This window comes from Oncorhynchus mykiss, chromosome 25, assembly GCF_057628025.1.
Source record: "Oncorhynchus mykiss isolate SJ-2025 chromosome 25, ASM5762802v1, whole genome shotgun sequence".
NCBI classification, from domain to species: Eukaryota; Metazoa; Chordata; class Actinopteri; order Salmoniformes; family Salmonidae; genus Oncorhynchus; species Oncorhynchus mykiss.
Window position 1 is genome coordinate 85,672,054 of NC_143046.1, and position 15,891 is coordinate 85,687,944.

The following is a 15,891-nucleotide window of genomic DNA, read 5'->3' on the forward strand; positions in this document are numbered from 1 at the left end:
TTTCCTAACACCACCATGTTAGGATTAAAACTAGGCCATCAACTAAGCCAATGCGTAAGGCCTTATGATGGATGTAATGTATTGTCATAGAGTTCAATTTGTAGTCGCCAAGGAACTCACTTTGTGAGGCCTTTAAAAGGAAAGGCCTTTAATTAAAAGGAAAGAATCCAACAACAACCATGTCTCCGTCACTAACAAATAAAATAATGGGTGTTAACTCTTCAATTTACTCAAAAAGAAAAGGCACCCTGGGAAATATGTAAATTGGGCTTTACAACATACAGTGTTAAAACATCTCCCCCCTCTAAACATTTTTTACTGGATACATTGCAGTTTCATTACTATGAGCTACGCAAACACTACAATCAACTTCCTTTGAATAATTGTAAACAGTCAAATGGGGAACACAGCGACATAATTTCATTTTTAACACTTTCCAAAGTGTTGTTTTAACACCAGTACAGTCGGACTCATACGACAACTGTATGTAGTGGACCTTTGAAGTTAAATGTACAACATTTATTTTGCTGTGTGCTGTGTGCTGTTCCCTGACTCTACCAATAATTAAGGCTAATAAACAGTTTTTTTACTGAGTAAAAAATAGCATTAATTGTAGGCAGAAATGAGGTCACCCTTTTTATTTAACCTTTAATTAACTTGGCAAGTCAGTTGAGAACAAATTCTTATTTACAATGACGGCCAAACCCAGACAACACTGGGCCAATTGTGCACCGCCCTATGGGACTACCAATCACAGCTGGTTGTGATACAGCCTGGATTTGAACCAGGGTGTCTGTCATGACATCTCTAGTACTGAGATGCAGTGCCTTAGACCGCTGCGCCACTCGGGAACCCATACTCATTCATTTCAAGTAAAAAATAAACCGTAAATGACATTTTATTATACAAAGAACAGCAACGTGAAACGTTGATAACAGTGCTTGAAATTATTGAAATAACGCTTTAACATTTTTAATGCAGAATTAACACAACTCAAAAGACAATTGGTCTGTAGTCGTAATAAGGTGTAAATCAGTATTGCCCTCTGGTGGTATGATTCGGAACTGGCAATTTACCCACGTTACCCTCCCGGACGTTAGGTGGCAGTAAACACTTGCAGTTGGTCACCAAATTCCCTTAATGAAGACCAAAGAAGACCAATGAGGAAGTTTTTACCTTGCTTCTTTGTTTAGTGTCTTCAAGTGCATATTTTTTATATTTCAGAAACCTTTAGCTAGCGTACAAATAACGAGCGTCATCTAGTCTGCAACTCAACTTCATGCACTTTTATGATTTTGTTTTGATTGAGTTAATTTAGTGTACATAATTTCTCATAAATACTAACGGTAGCTAGTTAGCAAATACAGTCAGGAGCATTTATTGATGTCAATCTCTGAAGGTTTGCTCAAATCACGATGGTGAGTGCCAGCTATCCATAACCCACTACACTGCTGGAAAGTTAATAATGTATTCATCAATGTACATGTTGTATGGGTTGTGTACAGTTAACCCTCAATCATGACTCAAATGCCATATCTTTACGTTGAGTCATTGGACGTCTCTTAGGTCTGTTTAGTAACGCGGGTGTATTAGTACACTAGTCACTGTCAATTGTATTGGTTTGCACAAAAAACCTCTGTGGGAAGCCAGAGGTTAAATACAATTTTATTTCAAGTTACTGTGCTGGTGGGCATGACGGTTGGTCAAAATGAGAGGGGGGAATTTGATACAAAATATATACAGTGCCTTGCGAAAGTATTCGGCCCCTTGAACTTTGCGACCTTTTGCCACATTTCAGGCTTCAAACATAAAGATATAAAACTGTATTTTGTTGTGAAGAATCAACAACAAGTGGGACACAATCATGAAGTGGAACGACATTTATTGGATATTTCAAACTTTTTGAACAAATCAAAAACTGAAAAATTGGGCGTGCAAAATTATTCAGCCCCCTTAAGTTAATACTTTGTAGCGCCACCTTTTGCTGCGATTACAGCTGTAAGTCGCTTGGGGTATGTCTCTATCAGTTTTGCACATCGAGAGACTGAAATTTTTTCCCATTCCTCCTTGCAAAACAGCTCGAGCTCAGTGAGGTTGGATGGAGAGCATTTGTGAACAGCAGTTTTCAGTTCTTTCCACAGATTCTCGATTGGATTCAGGTCTGGACTTTGACTTGGCCATTCTAACACCTGGATATGTTTATTTTTGAACCATTCCATTGTAGATTTTGCTTTATGTTTTGGATCAATGTCTTGTTGGAAGACAAATCTCCGTCCCAGTCTCAGGTCTTTTGCAGACTCCATCAGGTTTTCTTCCAGAATGGTCCTGTATTTGGCTCCATCCATCTTCCCATCAATTTTAACCATCTTCCCTGTCCCTGCTGAAGAAAAGCAGGCCCAAACCATGATGCTTCCACCACCATGTTTGACAGTGGGGATGGTGTGTTCAGCTGTGTTGCTTTTACGCCAAACATAACGTTTTGCATTGTTGCCAAAAAGTTCAATTTTGGTTTCATCTGACCAGAGCACCTTCTTCCACATGTTTGGTGTGTCTCCCAGGTGGCTTGTGGCAAACTTTGAACGACGCTTTTTATGGATATCTTTAAGAAATGGCTTTCTTCTTGCCACTCTTCCATAAAGGCCAGATTTGTGCAATATACAACTGATTGTTGTCCTATGGACAGAGTCTCCCACCTCAGCTGTAGATCTCTGCAGTTCATCCAGAGTGATCATGGGCCTCTTGGCTGCATCTCTGATCAGTCTTCTCCTTGTATGAGCTGAAAGTTTAGAGGGACGGCCAGGTCTTGGTAGATTTGCAGTGGTCTGATACTCCTTCCATTTCAATATTATCGCTTGCACAGTGCTCCTTGGGATGTTTAAAGCTTGGGAAATCTTTTTGTATCCAAATCCGGCTTTAAACTTCTTCACAACAGTATCTCGGACCTGCCTGGTGTGTTCCTTGTTCTTCATGATGCTCTCTGCGCTTTTAATGGACCTCTGAGACTATCACAGTGCAGGTGCATTTATACGGAGACTTGATTACACACAGGTGGATTGTATTTATCATCATTAGTCATTTAGGTCAACATTGGATCATTCAGAGATCCTCACTGAACTTCTGGAGAGAGTTTGCTGCACTGAAAGTAAAGGGGCTGAATAATTTTGCACGCCCAATTTTTCAGTTTTTGATTTGTTAAAAAAGTTTGAAATATCCAATAAATGTCGTTCCACTTCATGATTGTGTCCCACTTGTTGTTGATTTTTCACAAAAAAATACAGTTTTATATCTTTATGTTTGAAGCCTGAACTGTGGCAAAAGGTCGCAAAGTTCAAGGGGGCCAAATACTTTCGCAAGGCACTGTATATATTTTTTACTAGGTAAGTAGACTGAGAACACGTTCTCATTTACAGCAACGACCTGGGGAATAGTTACAGGGGAGAGGAGGGGGATGAATGAGCCAATTGTTAGCTGGGGATGATTAGGTGACCATGATAGTATGAGGTCCAGATTGGGAATTTAGCCAGGACTCCAGGGTTAACACCCCTACAATAAGTGCTATGGGATCTTTAGTGACACCAGTTTAACGTCCCATCCGAAAGACGGCACCCTACACAGGGCAGTGGAATATTTTTTTAGACCAGAGGAAAAGGTGCCTCTTCATGAGCCTCCAAACAACACTTCCAGCAGCATCTGGTCTCCCATCCAGGGGACTGACCAGGACCAACCCTACTTAGCTTCAGAAGCAAGCCAGCAGCATCTGGTCTCCCATCCAGGGGACTGACCAGGACCAACCCTGCTTAGCTTCAGAAGCAAGCCAGCAGCATCTGGTCTTCCATCCAGGGGACTGACCAGGACCAACCCTGCTTAGCTTCAGAAGCAAGCCAGCAGTGGGATGCAGGGTGGGAAGCAGGGTGGGAAGCAGGGTGGGAAGCAGGGTGGGATGCAGGGTGGGAAGCTGCTGGTTTTATCTAAAGGATCCTATTATTAAACAGACTTTCCAAACATGGGTCTGTTGTAGAACCACTTTATCCTCTTACCTTTATGTCCCCACATGTAATCATGTTTTAGTCCAAATGTGTCTCGCTAGCAGGACTTTTATTTTCGTATGAGGTAAGCAGAGAGGAAGAGGGTCTAAAACAGACCCACATTTGGAAAACTTTGTTTAATAATACAATCCTTTAGATATTTTGTATTAAATTCTACCCGTCATAATGACCAACCGTCCTTCCCACCAGAACAGTAACTTCTAATAGAATTGTATTTCACTTTGGCTTCCCACTGACATTTTTTTTGTGAAAACCAATACAATTGACAGTGACTCTAGTGTCTGTAAAAAACACCTAGATGTCCTCTTTAGCCTTATGAGACAAAAGTCCCGATGCTGCGCAAAATGCTCTGTCTAAAAGCAAATACGTTTTGGAGACATTTGGAACTTCATTTTCATATAAGCGAGAAATACTTTTTTTAATACAAAAATCACACTTCCTGTATGCAGTTTAGGTTAGGGTTATTTTGAAAAACGCATGCAATCCAGACAGAAATGTGGAATGGAATGGTCCAAATGCGAGCACAAGGTGAGAGGATGTGTCGAAGCTGAAGCCAGGTACAACTTTGCTAAACTGCTCACAGTAAGAGTATATTTTGTATTTTAAATGTTATTTATTACAGTTAAGTTCCAAAGATTTCCAAAACCGTATCGCTAGCGAGGATGAATAACATTTCTAAATGTTAAAACATCGTTGGGATTGTAGTTCATATGGAGCCAGCTGTCCTCCTTAACATCTGCTGAGAACCCAATACAAGGGCCAGCTGTAAGCCACCTTGAATCCCCTTGGGTTCTCGAGAGCTTGTGTACAGTATGCCTGAAGCCCCAACCCTGAAATACAAGCTGTTAAAATCTGTTCAGCATTCACACTTTTCTGATATGCATATAATGTTTATAATCAGAGATTACCAGAGAAAATGTCCTCTCAAGTCCAACATACCAGCTAATAGCAGTTAATTGTTTTACATAATAGTCATACTTTTCATTCATATTTTTCCTTGGGATGCGTGTCTGGTCTTTTATTTTAGGATGGTGAGAACAAACCCTGCCTGCCACTCTCCTTTACCGTACCTAAATCTGAGGGTCCTGATTGTAACAGTAAAGTCCAGAGTGAACAACAGGCTCCAGAGATGGCATCAGTGAAGCAGGAAGACTGCAGTCAAACACTGGGGCTGAATGTCAACATTAAAGATGAAGTAAAGGAGGAAGAGATTGAAACATTTGTGTATCATGGTAAAAAATACGTTTTCACAGTCTCAGAGTAGAAGTGTACGAGTGCTGATGTAGGATCGGTTTAACCTTTTAGATCATAATGAATCAGATTATATGGACGGGGAGACCTGATCCTAGATCAGCACATTTAATCTGTGTGACTTTAGGTCCAGGTGAACTGACAAGGCTTCAGGCTCCTGTTTCCCTGAAAGAGGTAACCTAGATGATGTCTCATGCTGCTCACCTGATTTACCATCAACCATTTTACATTTGTCTCCTTCGCTTGACGCGTAACGTTTGAACAACATTGGGATCGTTAACGTTTCGAAAAAATGGACACAACTGCACGGTGATCTAAATTTTATCACACAACCTCCTCTCTCTCCCTCACGCTGGCCTGCCTGCCCCCTCCTCTCTCTCTCACACTGGCCTACCTACCCCCTCCCCTCTCCCTCACGCTGGCCTGCCTGCCCCCTCCTCTCTCTCCCTCACACTGGCCTACCTGCCCCCTCCTCTCTCTCCCTCACGATGGCCTGCCTACCCCCTCCCCTCTCTCCCTCAGGCTGGCCTGCCTACCCCCTCCCCTCTCTCCCTCACGCTGGCCTGCCTGCCCCCTCCTCTCTCTCCCTCACACTGGCCTACCTACCCCCACCCCTCTCTCCCTCAGGCTGGCCTGCCTACCCCCTCCCCTCTCTCCCTCAGGCTGGCCTGCCTACCCCCTCCCCTCTCTCCCTCAGGCTGGCCTGCCTACCCCCTCCCCTCTCTCCCTCAGGCTGGCCTGCCTAACCCCTCCCCTCTCTCCCTCAGGCTGGCCTGCCGACCCCCTCCCCTCTCTCCCTCACGTTGGCCTGCCTACCCCCTCCCCTCTCTCCCTCAGGCTGGCCTGCCTACCCCCTCCCCTCTCTCCCTCACGCTGGCCTGCCTGCCCCCTCCTCTCTCTCCCTCACACTGGCCTACCTACCCCCACCCCTCTCTCCCTCAGGCTGGCCTGCCTACCCCCTCCCCTCTCTCCCTCAGGCTGGCCTGCCTACCCCCTCCCCTCTCTCCCTCAGGCTGGCCTGCCTACCCCCTCCCCTCTCTCCCTCAGGCTGGCCTGCCTACCCCCTCCCCTCTCTCCCTCAGGCTGGCCTGCCTAACCCCTCCCCTCTCTCCCTCAGGCTGGCCTGCCGACCCCCTCCCCTCTCTCCCTCACGTTGGCCTGCCTGCCCCCTCCTCTCTCTCCCTCACGCTGGCCTGCCTACCCCCTCCCCTCTCTCCCTCAGGCTGGCCTGCCTACCCCCTCCTCTCTCTCCCTCAGGCTGGCCTGCCGACCCCCTCCCCTCTCTCCCTCAGGTTGGCCTGCCTGCCCCCTCCTCTCTCTCCCTCACGCTGGCCTGCCTACCCCCTCCCCTCTCTCCCTCAGGCTGGCCTGCCTACCCCCTCCCCTCTCTCCCTCAGGCTGGCCTACCTACCCCCTCCTCTCCCTCACGCTGGCCTGCCTGCCCCCTCCTCTCTCTCCCTCACGCTGGCCTGCCTACCCCCTCCTCTTTCTCCCTCACGCTGGCCTGCCTACCCCCTCCTCTCTCTCCCTCCTCTTTCTCCCTCACGCTGGCCTGCCTACCCCCTCCTCTCTCTCCCTCACGCTGGCCTGCCTACCCCCTCCTCTCTCTCCCTCCTCTTTCTCCCTCACGCTGGCCTGCCTGCCCCCCTCTCTCCCTCACGCTGGCCTGCCTGCCCCCCTCTCTCCCTCACGCTGGCCTGCCTACCCCTCCTCTCTCTCCCTCACGCTGGCTCACCTGCTCTTTCTCTTCTCTAATGTGAGTGTATGTTCAGTCTTCGATCTGTTGCATGTCGAATATCCTCATGTATTCATTGATGTTAGGATCCTGTTTTACTGAAGTTGTGAGAGACAGATCTTGATTACCGATAGATAGTCCTAGTGAACAGTTCTGTCTCTTATCTGTCTGGTGGCCGACCTGCCTGTTCCCTTACCCTCTCTCTCAGTCCCTTGCTAACTCGCTTTGGATTCTAGCTGACTCAAATCTTGGCACTTAGAAATGGGAGTTGACACTGAGAGTTGACGTGCAAGGGAATCTATTATTTTGTAGTTGGCTCTCCACCACTACGTCATCGTTGTTAACAGTTGGAAAAATGTCAGAGAAAGGCCAGCGACAGCAGCGAAGTCCTGTATGGTGGCGATATTTTGAGAAGTTAAAGGAGAAGGTGGTGGAATGCAAACTGAGAAGGACACACCGTGAGACCCGGGGATGGAGTAGTGATGACTGCGGTAGACTGAACTGCATTAGTTTTCATATGCTGGACCCTTTTGCCTGATGAATACATGCCATTTTATTATGTTTGTCGTATCTTTTAAACCTTAAAAAAAAAAAAAAAAAAACTGTTTAAACCTTTAAATAAATAAATAAAAATAAGTCACATCTCTATTCTTCAACCGTAGGGCCGGCTGGAGGGTTCAAAGAAGAGACGGAAGAACACAAAGTCTTACTACTCAAAGGTCTGCGTTTCCTGTCTTCTCACACATGGAAACATATTTAAACCACAGTTCAGAATCTGGACAGAATTCAAACCAACGAGGCATTCTAAAATGTCATTTTAGAATGCCTCGTTTCGGGGAGTATGATACATGCACACCCATCAGGCTAATGGCATTCACCTGTCACTGGGGCATGCATTCCCCCCCCCCCCACACAAATTACAACAAAAACACAATTGAATAATGGTCTAGCACCTTACTTTACGGCTATGTAGGCCCATGATAGAGGTGGACAATTGTGCTAAGCTCGTAACCCATTGTTTTTATTCCTCAGGAATCAAGGGAACCAGTGCCGCCTCTAGCCTTTTGAGGGCCCTAAGTGGGCAAAACGTACAAAAGTTTGGGGCCACTTAGAAATTTTCTTGTTTTTGAAAGGAAAGCAAAACATTTTGTCCATTTTTAAAATAACAACCAAATTGATCAGAAATACATTGTAGACAATATTAATGTTGTAAATGACTATTGTAGCTGGAAATGGCTGATTTTTAAAAATGGAATATCTACAGAAGTACATTATCATCAACCATCAACCATCACTCCTGTGTTCCAATGGCACGTTGTGTTAGCTAATCCAAGTTTATAATTTTTATAAGGCTAGTTGATCATTAGAAAACCATTTTGTAATTATGTTAGCTCAGCTGAAAACTGTTGTGCTAATTAAAGAAGCAATACAACTGGCCTTCTTTCGACTAGTTGAGTATCTGGCGCATCAGCATCTGTGGGTTCGATTACAGGCTCAAAAACAAAGACCTTTCTTCTGAAACTCGTTAGTCTATTCTTGTTCTGAGAAATGAAGGTTATTCCATGCAAGAAATTACCAGGAAACTGAAGATATTGTACAACGCTGTGTACTACTCCCGTCACAGAACAATGCAAACTGTCCCTAACCAGAATAGAAAGAGGAGTGGGAGGCCCCGGCGCACAACTGAGCAAGAGGACAAGTACATTAGAGTGTCTAGTTTGAGAAACAGACGCCTCACAAGTCCTCAACTGGCAGCTTCATTAAATAGTACCCGCAAAACACCAGTCTCTCAATGTCAACAGTGAAGAGGAGACTCCGGGATACTGGCCTTCTAGGCAGAGTTCCTCTTTCCAGTGTCTGTTCTTTCGTCCATATTAATCTTTTCTTTTTATTGGCCAGTGATATGGCTTTGTCTTTGCAACCAGCATCCCGTAGTCGCCTCTTCACTGTTGACGTTGCATCCCGGCCAGACCCTCCGCAAACCCGGACGACGCTGGGCCAATTGTACGCCGCCCTATGGGACTCCCGATCACGGCCTGGTTGTGATACAGCCCGGGATCGAAACAGGGTCTGTAGTGACGCCCCTGGTAACTTAGACCGCTCGCCACTCTGGAGGCCCAAAATGTAGGAGTTCTAAAGCTAATTTCCTTCAATTCTGCACATTTTTCTATTATATCTGTGTGAGAGTGACTACCAAAAGTGATGTGCCCCCCCCTGGAGGTGATGGTTACTACAAGGTTTAGATATCTGGCTAGACTACCTTACCTAGCAATCTAAAACATGTCAGCTGACATGGGTTAATTGAGTGACTTACGTAAGTGGAAAACTGCCAATGCACTACTAAATTTTGAAATTACACCTCGAGTATTCTACTTTGAATAAATCTCAACAGACTGAGTTCGTATTAAAAACGCAACCCTGGCGGCTGCAAGGCCCTATGCGCAGCTTGTAGTTTGAGTATAGGAAGAGGCGGCACTAAATGGAACCATCGGAGGAGAGCTGGCCATAATCTTCTCCGGTGAAATGTTGTCTGAAATGTATCGGACATTTAACTCTGAAACAGAACCAACCTCTCAAAAGGACCAACCAGTTGAAATGTATCGGACATCTAACTGGGAAACAGAACCAACCTCTCAAAAGGACCAACCAGTTGAAATGTATCGGACATCTAACTGGGAAACAGAACCAACCTCTCAAAAGGACCAACCAGTTGAAATGTATCGGACATCTAACTGGGAAACAGAACCAACCCCTCAAAAGGACCAACCAGTTGAAATGTATCGGACATCTAACTGGGAAACAGAACCAACCTCTCAAAAGGACCAACCAGTTGAAATGTATCGGACATCTAACTGGGAAACAGAACCAACCCCTCAAAAGGACCAACCAGTTGAAATGTATCGGACATCTAACTGGGAAACAGAACCAACCTCTCAAAAGGACCAACCAGTTGAAATGTATCGGACATCTAACTGGGAAACAGAACCAACCTCTCAAAAGGACCAACCAGTTGAAATGTCGATTCAACATGTTGCAGCAGGATTATTTCTGAGAAAGTTACTGTGAAAAATCCAGACTAAATAGAAGCTAGACTATCATTCTGGAGAGGGTTTACTGGCTCATTTTGCTGTAGACTTTCATAGCAAGAGATGCCTGTTATGACCGAGCAGTATTGTAAATCATATTGTGCAATATATTAGGTGCATTAACTTGAGTTATAAATTAGGCAAATGACTTGCTTGTTGCAAATGACTTGTTTTTCTGTTGTCATTTACACAGGAGAAGGACCTGACTACGCTGAACTTAAGGTTGAAGTTGAAACGTCCAGAGCGCAACACCGTGTAGAAAGCAAAGCTAAGGAGTCTAACCACTGCCCACACTGTGAGAAAAGTTTCCCATTCCCATCATATCTTGAAAGACACCTGCGGAAACATACTGGAGAGAAGCCTTATTCCTGTTCTGTCTGTGGGAAGTGCTTCAGGACGTCAACTCATTTAACCACTCACCGGGGAGTTCACACAGGGGAGAGACCTTACTCCTGCTCTGACTGTGGAAAGTGTTTCTCTCTTGTAAGTAACTTTAAACAACATCAGCGAACGCATTCTGGAGAGAAGCCTTACTCCTGCTCCGATTGTGGAGACAGTTTTTCTCAACATGGTAACATGCGTCGTCACCAGAAAAGACATACTGGAGAGAAACCTTACTCCTGCTCCGATTGTGGGAAGAGTTTCATTACAACATCTGAATTAATCAGTCACCAGAGAGTGCACACAGGAGAGAAACCTTTCCACTGTTCTGTCTGTGGGCAGAATTACTTTAGCCTGAGTAACTTAATACGCCACCAGAGAATACACACCTAGGACAGAAGCCATATTCCTGCTAGACTGTGTGACGTGCTTCAAAACATAATCTGAACAAGAGGTCTTCACGAATCCACCCGTACCCGGAATACCCGAGAACCGATCCGATCCGGGACATGAGCAGATCTGGATCCAGAATTCTGAATAATGTTACAGGTCTGGTTCGGATCTGATTTGATTGGGTCTCGGGTATGTGTAATTTAACTGACTTGTCCGGAGGGGCCCGTACAGATCCGAACTCAACTACACAGAAACAGAGAGAGAGAGAGAGAGAGAGAATTATGATGATGCAGGAAGCTCCTCTCTCACACTGTCGAAGACATGGAGCGGTACCTACACAGTCCCAACATTGACCCTGTCTGCCGAGGATGGCGTAGAGAGTTCCTGCTCTATAGCTGTTATTGACCGCTACGCACAGAGGACGAGGAGCCCAACCAGCATGGATCAGGGGCAGGAGGAATGGCCTAACAGGGAGCTCCAGCGTGTAGCAGGGACATGAGGGAATGACCCAGCCTGACGGAGTGGAGAGAGCAGCAGTAAACTACAAGGGAAAGGTTTTTAATTTCTCCTGAGACTGATAGTTCCTACTCAGAGCAATAGAGCAGGAACTCTCTGAGCCATTACTGATCCTGTATATTCAATACAAGGCCAAAAGTATATGGACATCTGCTCGTCGAACATCTCATTCCAAACTCATGGGTGTTAAACCCATTTAATCCCACATTTTCCCAGACATGAAAATATCAAAATCATTAGTGACCCTTTGGAATAATATTTTTTCTTTTTTTAATGTTCATGGAGGTGAGATAATGGTGAGATAATGGTGAGATAATGTGATGTATACTGAATTAACATTTATCCTATGCAGTCATCAACATTCTTATATATCCCAGCCCACTTATGAATCGATTACATCCATGCCAGCCATAGTATCGGATCATGCTCTCATCCACTCCTGATGACTATGACTGATTGAGCTCAGAGAAGACGGGCCTAATCTTACAAAGTGTGTCGTCAGTGATCTTTGCACACAAAGATCACTGACGACACACTTTGTAAGATTAGGCCCGTCTTCTCTCAACGACATGAACTGAGGCCATTGTTTAATCAAAGCGATTTCTCCGCATTGCATCTGAAGTGCTTTCATTACTGTACATCACTGTCAAGTGACCAAACCTTTTGTTTGGGAGCTTTGACGCAACCATCTTCTCTTCTCATGGTGCAACCAGGAAGTAAACAGCTCATGTGACAATTTACACTAATGCATTGAAATGCTAGAAATATCATTCAGTAACATCTTTAGAGCCTAATAACGTTTTTTCACTGAGCCATTCAGTAAGGCCATTCTTTTGCCAATGTTTGTCAATGGAGATTGCAGATTTTTCTTTACACCTGTCAGCAACCGGTGTGGCTGAAATAAACAAATCCACTAATTTGAAGGGCATCCACATACTTTTGATCATGTAGTGTAGCTTACATTGCTTGTCTGTTTTTTGTTTTATTTTACCTTTATTTAACTAGGCAAGTCAGTTAAGAACAAATTCTTATTTTCAATGACGGCCTAGGAACAGTGTGTTAACTGCCTGGTAAGGGGCAGAACGACAGATTGTCACCTTGTCAGCTTAGGGGTTTGAACTTGCAACCTTCCGGTTACTAGGCCAACGCTCTAACCACTAGGCTACCCTGCCGCCCCATGTTTTGATTTTGAGTACTGCGCTGTTGGGAAGGGCTTGCAAGTTCATGTTAAGCATTTCACTGTACTTGTGCATGTGACAAATAAAACCTGAAAAATCAGAAATGCACGATATCTTTCTGTAGTAAAATAAAATTTGAAATCTTAGCTTCTTGATCATCATGTTTACAATGTTGTTTTTGAAATGGAAATATGACTCATATTACAGAACATGCAGTAAAGCTTCAAATTACATCACTTCCTGCTTGGTAGCATCTACAGACCGAAGATTAGTGTCATAGGGGAGGCCTGGGTCTGGGCCCAAAAGTTCAGCCACATTCCCACATTTGTATTAATTTTGAACAATGTATTTACATGCAAAATCCAATATACCAAACATCCTTCCCCCAACAGACATTTTTTTTGTGTATTACATTTCAGAACAATTCAGAATGTTGTGATATTTTTTTGTTTCAGTCAAACGGATCCGCCCATAAATGTATAGTCATTGTTAGCTGCGTATCGCTGCAGACGTGTGTAGCTACTCATCAGAGACCAATGTGTGTTCTTTATTTGAATGAAAAAGCATAATGCCATACTAACAGAAAACATGACATTTTAAAGGAAATAATTTCAACAAGAAGTGATAAATAATATAAAATATCTGAAATAATATTGACCTAATCCTCTTGTCCAGGTCTCTCTCAGGGAGAAATCTCCAGCTCTGGTCCCCCACCAACACCAGAGGGAACTGTGGAGTCAGCTTTACCCCCATGGAGGAGCTACCCTCCACCTCACCATCAACACCTTGGCCAGCACCAACAGTGCCACCCCAACCCATCACCTCCTGTCCTGCACCATCTCACTCCATCCACTCTGGCTCTGCTCTCCAACCCATCACCTCCTGTCCTGCTCCATCTCACTCCATCCACTCTGGCTCTGCTCTCCAACCCATCACGTCCTGTCCTGCACCATCTCACTCCATCCACTCTGGCTCTGCTCTCCAACCCATCACGTCTGGCTGGACACCACAGGGCTCCCAAGTCAATCTGCTCCAACAAATCCTGGACACACAGGATTTGTGCCTCAGCCACCCTTCCTCTGGGAACACCATCAGCCTCCATGTCCAGTCCCCTCACATTAATATCACCTACTGCACCACACTTTGATTCCCCATTCCCATTACCGGTAATCACAACCCATTCCCCCCAGCCATCACAAACCAGCCCTGCCCCAACCTCCCCTACCTTAACCAGCCCTGCCCCAACCTCCCCTACCTTAACCAGCCCTGCCCCAACCTCTCCTACCTTAACCAGCCCTGCCCCAACCTCTCCTACCTTAACCAGCCCTGCCCCAACCTCCCCTACCTTAACCAGCCCTGCCCCAACCTCCCCTACCTTAACCAGCCCTGCCCCAACCTCTCCTACCTTAACCAGCCCTGCTCCTACCTTAACCAGCCCTGCCCCAACCTCTCCTACCTTAACCAGCCCTGCCCCAACCTCTCCTACCTTAACCAGCCCTGCCCCAACCTCTCCTACCTTAACCAGCCCTGCCCCAACCTCCCCTACCTTAACCAGCCCTGCCCCAACCTCTCCTACCTTAACCAGCCCTTCCCCAACCTCTCCTACCTTAACCAGCCCTGCCCCAACCTCTCCTACCTTAACCAGCCCTGCCCCAACCTCTGCTACCTTAACCAGCCCTGCCTCAACCTCTCCTACCTTAACCAGCCCTGCCCCAACCTCTCCTACCTTAACCAGCCCTGCCCCAACCTCTCCTACCTTAACCAGCTCTGCCCCAACCTCTCCTACCTTAACCAGCCCTGCCCCAACCTCTCCTACCTTAACCAGCCCTGCCCCAACCTCTGCTACCTTAACCAGCCCTGCCCCAACCTCTGCTACCTTAACCAGCCCTGCCCACTCTCTCATCCCTCCAATCTCCAGATCTGTTAAACGGCGAGTTCAGGAGACAGTCCGGCCTTGTCCTACACCCACTGCTAAGAATCAAAAACATCAACAAACATCAAGAAACAAATGCAAATAAAATACAACAAGTGTTTAACTTGCTTTCTTACAGCCTCTTCACACTTACTACACTATACATATTGCTCACATGTAGTCTTGTGTACTTGCCACGGAGAGGAGGGAGTGGAAGGATGATGGGTGCTCCGGAATGTTTCGTTTTCTTCCAGTTCCGCACAACTGTTCTGTTAGCAACCCTGTTCTGTTGCTCTTCAACCGATCGCTCTCCGCACCTGCCTGCCTGTCTAGCATCACTACTCTGGACGGTTCTGACTTAGAATATGTGGACGACTACAAATACCTCGGTGTCTGGTTAGACTGTAAACTCTCCTTCCAGACTCACATTAAGCATCTCCAATCCAAAATTAAATCTAGAATTGGCTTCCTGTTTTGCAATAAAGCATCCTTCACTCATCCTGGCAAACATACCTTCGTAAAACTGACCATCCTACTGATCTTTAACTTCGACGATGTAATTTATAAAATAGCCTCAAACACTCTTCTCAGCAAACTGGATGTAGTCTATCACAGTGCCATCCGCTTTGTCACCAACGCCCTATATTCTACCCAACACTGCGACCTGTATGCTCTCTTTGGCTGGCCCTCGCTTCATATTCGTCGCCAAACCCACTGGCTCCAGGTCATCTATAAGTCTTTGCTAAGTAAAGCCCCGCCTTATCTCAGCTCACTGGTCACCATAGCAGCACCCACCCGTAGTATGCGCTCCAGCAGGTATATTACCTGATGACTGAAACAGAATTATTCTGCTGCTCTGTCGTTCGCTACGTACTTCAGTCTGAGACTGCCGTCATTTAATTAGTTTGTGGTGACGTCAAAATGATGGAGTGTTGAACAAAACAAAGTCGTCAGCGATTGGCTGATCTCTAACCGATCAGTATCATACGGTCTAGAAATTGTCAGGTGGTACTCCTAGGTCTGATCCAGACTCATTGCAGAGATCCGTGAGCTTGGCGTAGCGTTTGGTCCGAGCAAGGAGTTTGGGTAGCCAGGCAACACAACACACGCACAATTCATAGAAAAAGAGTGAACTAATTAGGGAAATGGCGCACATTTGATAGTTTAATGTTTTGACATGAACTGAGCTTAAGAACATGTTCTGTACCTTTTGCTTTGGGTTAATGTTTTGTATTCTGTAAAATAAAAGCAACACTGTCAGAATTTCTGCCCAGATGGTTGTATGAACAAACTAGTAACTATATAATGTATAATGGAGACTGGTATCAAAGACACTGGCTCTTGTGACTTAAAATGTGATTTGTTGTAATAAGGTGTAAATCACTATTGCTCT

General features: G+C 45.4%; 1 protein-coding gene across 1 annotated transcript; it reads left to right on the plus strand.

The window, feature by feature from the left end:
- Nucleotides 1-1,112: 1,112 nt before the first annotated feature.
- On the plus strand, nucleotides 1,113-15,760 carry LOC110505902 (uncharacterized). The gene is made up of 4 exons (XM_036962530.2): nucleotides 1,113-1,418; nucleotides 5,074-5,278; nucleotides 7,695-7,751; nucleotides 13,262-15,760. The coding sequence occupies exons 1-4, from the start codon at nucleotides 1,416-1,418 to the stop codon at nucleotides 14,602-14,604; spliced, it is 1,608 nt and encodes a 535-aa protein (XP_036818425.2). The 5' UTR covers nucleotides 1,113-1,415; the 3' UTR covers nucleotides 14,605-15,760.
- The last annotated feature ends 131 nt before the right edge of the window (nucleotides 15,761-15,891 follow it).

Coding starts and splice junctions, on each gene's coding strand:
- LOC110505902 (XM_036962530.2), top strand. Junction 5,279..7,694: donor TGAAACATTTGTGTATCATG/GTAAAAAATACG, acceptor CTTCAACCGTAG/GGCCGGCTGGAGGGTTCAAA. Junction 7,752..13,261: donor CAAAGTCTTACTACTCAAAG/GTCTGCGTTTCC, acceptor CCTCTTGTCCAG/GTCTCTCTCAGGGAGAAATC.